General features: G+C 40.7%; 1 protein-coding gene across 1 annotated transcript; it reads left to right on the forward strand.

Moving 5' to 3' along the window:
- Window positions 1-8,820: 8,820 nt before the first annotated feature.
- On the forward strand, window positions 8,821-9,706 carry LOC147629719 (germin-like protein subfamily 1 member 1). Its single transcript, XM_086811951.1, has one exon. The coding sequence runs from the start codon at window positions 8,926-8,928 to the stop codon at window positions 9,592-9,594; it is 669 nt and encodes a 222-aa protein (XP_086668077.1). The 5' UTR covers window positions 8,821-8,925; the 3' UTR covers window positions 9,595-9,706.
- The last annotated feature ends 416 nt before the right edge of the window (window positions 9,707-10,122 follow it).

Below are 10,122 nucleotides of genomic sequence, written 5' to 3' on the forward strand. Positions count from 1 at the left end.
CTTACTTTTTTTCAAGGTCATCTATTAACCTTTTACTAGGGTTATTTTTGAAGTTTAATATTTTTTAAGAACAATAACCAAGAGGAGTGTGAGTGTGTATGTTCTAAGTGATAGGTCAATGTGTGTGTATGTTCTAAGTGATAGGTCAATGTGTGTGTTCATACAAGGTAAAGAGGGTTTGTGTGCACGTGTGTGTGTGTGTGTGTGCACGCGCGTGCACACATGCCGCACATTAGAGGGATTGTCCGGATAATTGTGAAGCTGTCCATGATGTGAAGAAAGAGAGAAAGTGAGGAAGAAAACCCTATCCACACACAAAAAAGGAACATGGCATGAGTTGGACAAACATCCCATCCATTATCTAGTACCTTAATGGACGGCTCTAGTTCACAGTTACTCGGTCGACTAATCTCTCGCATGGCACTAGATCCCCCATGCTCATGCACCCTTGGGGGGCTCACTCGGCTACTTATCTCAAACTTTGTACATATTTCTCAATGCGATGAGGACACACACTATCTCATGCTGCCACTGTGGTTCGCCTCACTCATCCACCATTGGCCAATTGCCAGACCCTTGTCTGCTAACCTAGGTCCCTCCTTGAATGCTCATTCCTAGACCTACTTTACTACGGGCATGGCATCCTTGTGGTATTTACAGCTTGTAAGCCATGTCTCCGATTTGCTTTAATATAATCCATGGTCCGCAATATCTTGGTGCCAACTTAGCTTTCTTGCCAGTGCGCAAAGATGAGAGTACAAGTAAGAATACTTTCTCCCCCTCTTTAAAAGAACGAGGCATACGTTTTACAATCTTCAAACTTTCTAATTCTCTTTGTAGTTGAACATATGTGTAAACGTGCCCTACATTTGCTACATTTTAGACAGAAAACTTGTAGCACTATAGGACTCTACATCGGACACCTCCCACCCAATGACTTTGTGATTATTCACAAAGAATTCACACCCAATGCCAGCTTCCCCCTTTTTGCATTAAAGACCTTCTCAAAGCAACTCTCTGTGGCCACTATTGGTCGATCGACCAGTTTTGTAATCCTAGTTAAAAAGTCCCTAGTTATGACCACTTTTGGGAGTGGCTATAGAGGCAAGGTGTTTGCCTGATTAGGAATTGCCAAGGAACCAAAAAGTGACGAACCTCTCTTGTAAAGAGTATTCCCGAATCCCACATGTAAATTTTTATATCAATATAATGCTGAAAGTGACTTTTAGACTAGGCTTTGCTCACATACGAAATGCCTCATGGCCTCACCTTTAAATAGGTGAACAAGTGGACCTCAAGTCCATTCACACTCACACCCTTCTCTCACCCTTCTACATAACAGTCCCTTAATACCTAATACCACAAGAAAATGTGCCACACAAGAAAGAAGGGCCGAGAGGGGTGCGAAAATGGCCTATACGAGGCCCCCATACACAGCATTTTTGCACCCCTCTGGGCATCACAACTTTCCTACTCTTAACCCCATTTGAGCCACCCCAAGCCCTTCGCAATGAGAGTTTATCCAAAATTGACACATCATACTAGAAAAACCATGTGGGCCAGAAGGGTGCGAAAATGGCCATTGGCCCGGAGGGCCCTTTTTCGTACCCTTTTGGCCCTTTATTGAAATGTGATTGAAAGCACATACACGCTTAAATCAAATAGACAATAGCAAGATAGAGTGCACATCGACAATTGCAAGACATACACATCCACAATTGCAAGATATATTACACAAAATTCATTAATATCAAAAATTGAGATACATCATTGAACATTTCTCATTTTTCGTTCCCCTTTTCTCCGTGAATACGATGGGCCAATTACATATCCTTTACCATTATTTTGTGACCTGCTTTGCATGGATGGTGCACAAGTTGGTGTCCTCTAATAGATTTACAAGATACGCTTCAGCGGCTTCATGCAAGGCCTTAAGGGCAATCGACTACATCCGACATTCCATCGTGTATTTCCATAAAATTTCTTTGCACATTCGTGTGAAAGGCGCCCTACGAATTAGAAGCTCTACGGACTTTTGGTAGTGTCGTATCTCCTAGAAAGCCCTATACCCTAAGTGTCTCCTGCGCTGCAGGCGGGGCCATAAGGAAGACGTCCGGTGTGGGACGTGCTTGTCTCACGGGCGAGGCCTGTAATAGGTCGACTTCCTTCTGTTTCTTTTGGGGGCCAGTGCTTCTTCCTCTTTCTCCCCTCTTCCTCTTTCTCCCCTCTTGCTCTTGCTCTTGCTCTTGCTCTTGCTCTTGCTCTTGTTGCTGTTGCTCTTTCTATTGTGTGGTGATGTGTGGCAAGGTCTTTGCTCCTACAGAGCTGGGTGGTTGGGAATCTCCATGTGCACTGAGGTAGGCTCCCCCCAGTCGGTGTCGGTGTCGGTATCTGTTGCGCTGCTATCTTCCATGACGTAATCCACCAACTGTACATGTTTGCTCGGCTAGGATGAGCTGGCTTGTTCTGTCAAGTTTTTCATCAGACTGCGGTTAACGCTCCAAATTCTTGTTTGCATTGCCCTTCAATCGCGTGTGTTGTTCTTTGGTCATCTTCTTCATTGTTTTATTTGTACGCACCATGGGGCGAGGAGAGTTGAGGGTAAGGTTGGGAAGGCTTTAGTGTGTTTTTCTCGTTGGTAGGAATGGGCAAAAGTAGAGGTCGACCTTTATTTATACAAGAAAATGCCATCATTGCAAATAACCCTTAAAAACCCTAATTTTAAGAGGGCACTCACGCGTGTGAACAAATCATACACATGCTAAATGCATGTCGAGATGTATGGGGCATCATTCATTGGAGACAATATTGCAAAAATTGACCAAATGTTTTATTGGTCCGGAAGGGTGCGAAAATAGCCTATCTAGCCACCCTGTATAGTGTATTTTCACACCCATTTGGACACTTATCCAAAGCATCAAAACACACGAACATGTGGAATACAAAGCATATCATATTTTCAAAAGTAACATCTTTCGACTTCTTCGAGTATTACAAAGCATCGTAAATCTTTGGGATACAATATAAGTCATCAAAAAAACTATATTTGAAGGTATTACAAAGCTTCCTCGCTACCAATCAAACCTAGCAAGGAAAGTATATCAATTTAACAAAATTGGTAATGACGCATGACTTCGCGGTCCTTGAAACCAAGGGAGACTCCAAAAACTGCAATAAAATTTTCACCATAGACAGCCAATTCTCTGCAATGTTCCTAGAAAACTTCAACGCCCTCGTGCGGTCCACTTGTGGTATGGAGGGGTCATTACATGGCCTCCCGCGCTCGATCAGCATGGAAAACTGAGTCCTGTTGATACTGCATGATGCAAAAAGCAAAAACAAAATTGTCGATCCAGGTGGCAAGGTTGTGCAAATCCCTGACTTCTAGCTCCTGGGCTGAGAGGGCATCCTCATCAGGTTGGATGGGGGCCTCGATAGAGAATATCATGCAAGTTCAGAAGTAGTGATTATGCCCATAAGGAGTTGAGTGCTTGTGTGCTCTCAAAGTGCTTATACAAAATGAACAAAAAGAGAGAGGGTGCTCATTTATAGTGACCATTGTAATCATTACACCAAAACCTAGTTTATAGAGAAATGTCATGCACCAGGAAAACGGGTTTTTAAACATGAAAGATAACATAGTTCCATATTAGGAAAAAAAACCATTTACATTCTCATTTATAACACCTAATTACATTCGATAGATAATATCCCTATAGATCATCTACATATCAACCCTAGGCCTCATTCAAGTCTATAGGGACCCATACTTTACCAACTCTCCTACGTGTAACCCTCCATGCCGCATGACATGCAGGTCTTGTCCTTGCCCTCCAACGTGCTGTGTTCTAACACTTACTTTTCATTTTGGCAATTCAAGCCAATTTGTACATTTAAGTCATCTCCCTTGAAAGGTTTCTTCCAAAGGTATAACGGAAGAAGCAATCAAACATTTCTTTGAGATAGTTTGATCGAGTTCGACCACCTCCATGTCTTGTGTTCTTGAAATAAACTCCCCTTGCATGGTAATGACTTTTCACATGTAAAGCGAACTGTAGGCGTTCATGAAATATACACTATGAGCGTACAAGATGTGTTGCAGATACCAAACAAAACCACCATTCAGGGAAAGTGTATTAGAAGAATAAATCTATTTTGCAAAACCTTTAAAAGCATTATATTACCATTTAATGCACAATATTCAATTCACCCCATGTACGAACCACGGCTTTAATGAAGCTTTGCAACTCTGCTTGAAAGCGGTTTTCCTCTGTTGTGGTGCTTTGACTCATCAACCGCACTACCTTATTGAAATTTGCCCACACTTGCTCGTGCAAAACAACAATGTTTGCATCTAAACAGTTCGAAGTAGTATAAGCAGAAAGGTATTAGCTCCGATCTCTTTGCAGGAACATTTTCACCTTCCTTGACATGTTGCCTGTCTGCATTTCTCTGAACCTTATCCCATTTGTTAAAAGGCTTCTGAAGAAACCTTCTTGCCTTGCCTCCACTCATTGAAATCTGTTGAGCAACCATATGTGAAACTCCAGAGGTCTTTTGGTTAACTCATATCTTGACGTTGCCCCCATGGCAACCAATATCATTTAAAATCTTCTCCTGTAAGATTTCTCCCTCTAGCTTTTGAGGTGTACAGGTGTAAGAACCTCCCCTTTTGATCTCATAATTATGTTGCCATATATATAGGCAGTGATGTGTGTGAACACACTTAGAACCGCCGGGGCACTTTTTCCCTCTTTAGGAGGTTTTTTTCCCCGGCTTGTATATACGCCCATCATTCTAGGGCTAACTTATCTTTTGTACATTGACACAATCTAATATGTTGTGTGTTGTGTGCATTCTTGCTTCTTCTTCTCCAAGCTTTGTGTGCTTTCTTGCAACCCTAATTCCAACAATTGGTATCAGAGCAGGCATCGGCTCCCAAGGCTACGCCGCCCCAGCACCCTCCAACTCACGTTCTCCGATTGAGGTGAACTTTCACGAGCACTTGCAGGTCCCTATACTCTGCAATTCAACCCGTAGGGCTATGCGTTCTCAGAAATTGCATCTGAGGTCGTTTCGGGCTCCGTTTTTGCATTTCAAGTTCTGCATAGGTGTTTTCGTCATTTTGTGCAAAAATTTCAACAGTGCAATTTTCTATTGTGGACCGTGCTACATAGCACGAGTTGTTTTCTGTTCAGTCTTTGCTTCATTACAGGTAGCTTTTGCATTAGTTTCAGTCAGTGGCCATGGTTGATAATAGCAATGATGTATTTCGCTTGTTGTCGCTTTCTGCTGATGATAAATTGGATAGAGACAGCAACTACCCACTTTGGGCATACATGATGTAGCATGTTTTGGTTGCAAAAGGAGTGTGGAACATTGTGCAGGGTATGGATGTACGTCCAGGTTCTGTGGATATAGGATTTGTTGAGGATGTTGTAGGTTCTAGCAGCTCTACTGTTACTGCTGTTTTACCCACTACTGAACAAGCTCGTTGGGATGGTAAAGATGCGTAGGCTCATGCCTTGATTGCACTTTCTGTCAAACGTAACATCACCCCACATATTTGTTCAGCTAAAACAGCAAAACAGGCTTGGGATATTCTAGCCGGTTTATATGCAAGTCGTAACAAGGCAAAAATTTCTTACCTGCGTAAAGAGCTAGAATCGAAGATTATGCAGTAAAATGATGACATGAATGTTTTTCTTACTGAGATTAAAGATCTCAAGGAACAGTTGATTTCTGCAGGTGAGATTATTCCTGATCATTCTCTTCTGCAGAGACTGTTCTTGATGCTTTACCTGAGTCATATCAGACGTTTGCTTCCACGTGGAGACTTGTTATTGAGGAGAGACCTGATGTTGTCAAGTATGATACTTTGGTCAACAAGCTCTTGCAACAAGAAGCGCACTCCAGGCAAAACAGGGCTAGGCAGCGTACAGTTGATCAAGCATTATCTGCAAGTGTGCACAAAGTTATTTCATGTGTAAAGGCCCAATAGCATTTACATTTGGGCATAGACTTTTATATGTATAAACCTTAGGAACTTTCATATGGTTAATAATATGTAAAGAAATACCTAAAAGTGGAAAAAGTTAGCCCAATTTGTGTGCACAAGTATTATTAGCTCCTTGGACTATTTTTATGGGAATACAATTCTCTAATTACTAATGTTGTGGAAGTGGAGCTACACGCATGGGGGAGGGGGGGGTGGAGGAGATTGCACCCAATCTTGGCTTGATGGTGATGTTATTCTATTTCTCTTCTCTTATGTTATGCTACGCTCTTTGATATTAATTTGATTCAAGTCTTTGTTTTAATTTTTGATATATTTGTGAATTTTAATTATTTCTTCAAGAAGTACAAAAGGGTCCTGTGAGATAGCTCGTACTTTAAAAATAGTTCTTTGTGTGTGCAAGACCGTCCACGCTTGTGCAAGGACATAATGAAAAACATTATCAGTCTTGAGGACCACCTTTTTTAGACAATTGAGATCACACATGCAAAATATGCAATACCTGACACGTACATGAAAATTAGGGTGTGGAAGTTGTTTGGAGGTTGCCATTGACGTAAGAGAAGTCTTTGGTAGGGCTTAACAATGTGCAATTCATTTTATGCTCCGTACAGTTTTACAATCTTTATGGATTTACTTGAAACTCCCAAAAAGCAAAGAAACATTCGCCACACAAAGTAGTGATCTCTTTGTGAGAACATCAAAAGGAATCTTTCATGTCCTATTGCGTTACCAAATATAAAAAGTAAACTTTATGGTAAAACTATCCTGGATACCATTTCAACAAAAGATTTTAAAACCAAATACAATTATTCTATAAACAAATTCTTCTAGCTCATAGAATAATCAATAGAAACAGTGTATATATAAGATGGAAATGGTCATGGCAATGCTTGTCATGTGTAAGTACTACTATGTAATTTTTAATATTTCTATTTACAATATATAAAAAACATCTATATCAAACACAATGTGTACATGCATTATTATAAACAATTCATACCAAAGCTAACTATACAAGTACATTGTACCATTTCAAAGAAAGAAGAACCACATAGAGTTTGTATATTCTGGCAAAAGTACCTAGAGATACTAGGCTAACGTGGAGATGTGAGTACTAGAAAGACGTGTTAATTAGTGGGCCAATGCCTCAAAGAAGGCCCAACATCAATATTCTTACCAAAAAGGCTTAGAAACTCCTTCAAAAAAGAATTGCACCATCTACTTTTACAAATTTAGGGTTGGTAAGACACTATGTTCACAATACACAATAAATTCACATTGATTTGTCATGTAATCAACATGGAGGCTAAGAGGTCATTGATCTTTCCTTCCATTAACTTCTTTTATTGTGAAATAAATTTCTACCATAGTCTTGTGAACAAAACTCAAATTTTTATTTCATGCTTATTATTGATATTTAATGTCAAAATATAGGTCCCTATATGACCATATTGTAGCATGGTCAGAGTTTGACCAAAATATAGGTCCCTATATGACCATATTGTAGCATGGTCAGAGTTTGTCCAAATGTCTAAGACACTGGTTTCGAAAGGAAACCTAGATCTTAAGGTTCTTGTTGAAGATATATTAGGACAAAAAATGGAATTTTGAAGGAGAATAGCTCTCTCAAAGATAACAATAACATAACAACACAAACAAGAACTATCAATTCTATTGATATAAAAATTACATAGGAAGATGATGAATATTAATTAGAGCATAGCTCTTTCCTATTCCGAGAATAGCTCCCTAATAACTTGGAGAACAATCTAACACAATACCTTACTCTTCGATGTGTTGAGATCACCAAATTACTATCTTTCTGAGCTAATCATCTTAACAACAAATATTTCACCAATAAATGATCGAAATAAAGAACAATTAAAAGCTACACTTCAAGTGTCTTGTGTCAGCGTTTTCTAATTGGGGTTGAGCCATATGAAACTTCTCTTTTACTTGTCATAAAAATATATTGCCTTAGATTTCGAGTAGTGTCGGTATTTTCCATGATAATTTTGTGTAGTATCTACTAAATCTTCTCCATGGTAGCCTTGCTTCATACATTTAGATATAATTTATACATTAGGTGCCTAGTGATTGGAAAAATTAAGTTTACAAGATAAATTTTCTGATACATGGAAGCTTTGAGGTTTGAAGCCTCTCTATGAGGCCTTAATTAAAGTTTTGAGACAAAATTTATCAAATAGGTGCCTAGTATATAGATGATAGGACCCCTACAAGATAGGATGTGAGATAATCTTGCCCGTTTTAAGTTTGTTGTTGAATCTACTCTGGAAGAATTTATGATGGTCCGTGGGCCCTAACCCAAAGAACGGATTCACATTGCACAAACAGAGAAAGCCTATATTGAGAAAGTAGCCTTGTGTAATGATAGCTACTAATATGGATTTGTCGGGAAAGGTTTCACTCCTTTTGTCTTGATCGAAGGCTCACCTGTGGCGAGTTAAACTGCAATATGGAGGCTGGCCAAAGGCGACAAGGAGTCCTCTTTTGAGAGGAGAGAGAGAGAGAGAGAGACAACTTCACAGATGGCCTAAGGCGATCGACAATGAGTCCTCTTTTGAGAGAGAGAGATGTGCAGGGGAAGAAGATAACCTGTGCGGAAGGCCTACTCTCGTCCACACGAGATGCCAGGGCAACGTGGCCTTGGGGCCACAAGAACTGCAAGCAGCCCGTGAAGGAAAAAGCAGGGTGCAAAGGCACTCAGGAAGAAGATGAGCGAGAGCCAGCTGCAGGGGGCAAGCACCTATATATATATACAGCACAATAGCATTCTCCTGCAGCCCAGCATTAGCTTCCTGTCTACTGTAACTCATATTTTATGCAGCTTACATAAAATATAAGCCTCCTTCCTCATTGTTTTCATAACGCTTCACATTTCTTCCATGGAGAAAGCTTCGCTTGTAATCCTTTTGCTTGTCTGCATGCAAGCTATGGTGATCTTCACAGGCGCTGCAGACCCCGATCCTCTCCAAGATTATTGCGTAGCCGATTTATCCAACAAGAATCTTTTCATTAATGGGCTCCCATGCAAAAACCCAGCCTCCGTTTCCTCTGCAGATTTCAAATCCTCTGTATTTAAAGGCATGGGAAACACCTCTAACCCTCTTGGTATTGCCCTTGCCTTTGCTGCTGCTGCTAGTTTTCCCGCCCTTAACACCCAAGGCTTAACCATAGTTAAAATTGACTATGCTTACAGTGGAGGCGTTGTTCCCCCGCATGTACACCCCCGTGCTTCTGAGGTTGTAGTGGTTCTAGAAGGGGCGGTTCTTGTGGGCTTTGTTGACACTAATGGTAACTACTTTTCTTCTACCCTCTACCCTGGTGACCTCTTTGTGTTTCCACGTGGTCTCATCCATTTCCAACTTGGCCTTAATTCTTCTGGCCCTTCTCTCTCCTACTCCTCCCTCAACTCACAAAACCCTGGCCTCTCCCTTGTAGGCCCTGCCCTCTTTGGCTCCATCCCTGGCATCCCCAACATTGTCCTTGAAAAATCCTTTGCCATCACTGAGGCTCAAGTGCTCGCCATCAAGAAGGCCTTTGGTGGACACTAACTAGCCTCAAATAGTTCTAGTCATCAGAAAGGCCTCTAGTGGACTTGTCATTTACAAGCTATTTTCACAAGGCAACAATGTACGTCTTTCAATTTACAAGATTGTTCTTCCATAAGAGTTTGCTGAGTAGGAAAATGCAGGTTGTGATGTCCTTTCCAATGAATAAGAGCTTACATGGCATTGGGCTAACTTTGCAAGATTTAATGATGAATCACACTAAATAAAAGCTAGAAAATGTGTGTTTCATCTCCCTTCTTGACTTTCATGAAGTTTTTTCTTGAGACTATAACACCAGAGTAAGAGACACTTCTTCAAGTCATAGGAATAGCTCATGTTGGTCCTCATGTTGGTCCTCATGAAAATGCTTGATCAATCCCATGTTTCTCAAATATTGTCATATGAACTCGTGATTTTTATTCTCATAAGAGGCATGTCACATTGTGTATAGCAATCATAGCATGGCAACACATGTGGGACACAAGGGGTATACATGTAAGGTCGAGGCCATTTGGCTTACCAATTGAAAGC

The sequence above is a fragment of the Cibotium barometz genome, chromosome 17, assembly GCF_041138505.1.
Source record: "Cibotium barometz isolate CiBa-2024 chromosome 17, ASM4113850v1, whole genome shotgun sequence".
Taxonomy (NCBI): Eukaryota; Viridiplantae; Streptophyta; class Polypodiopsida; order Cyatheales; family Cibotiaceae; genus Cibotium; species Cibotium barometz.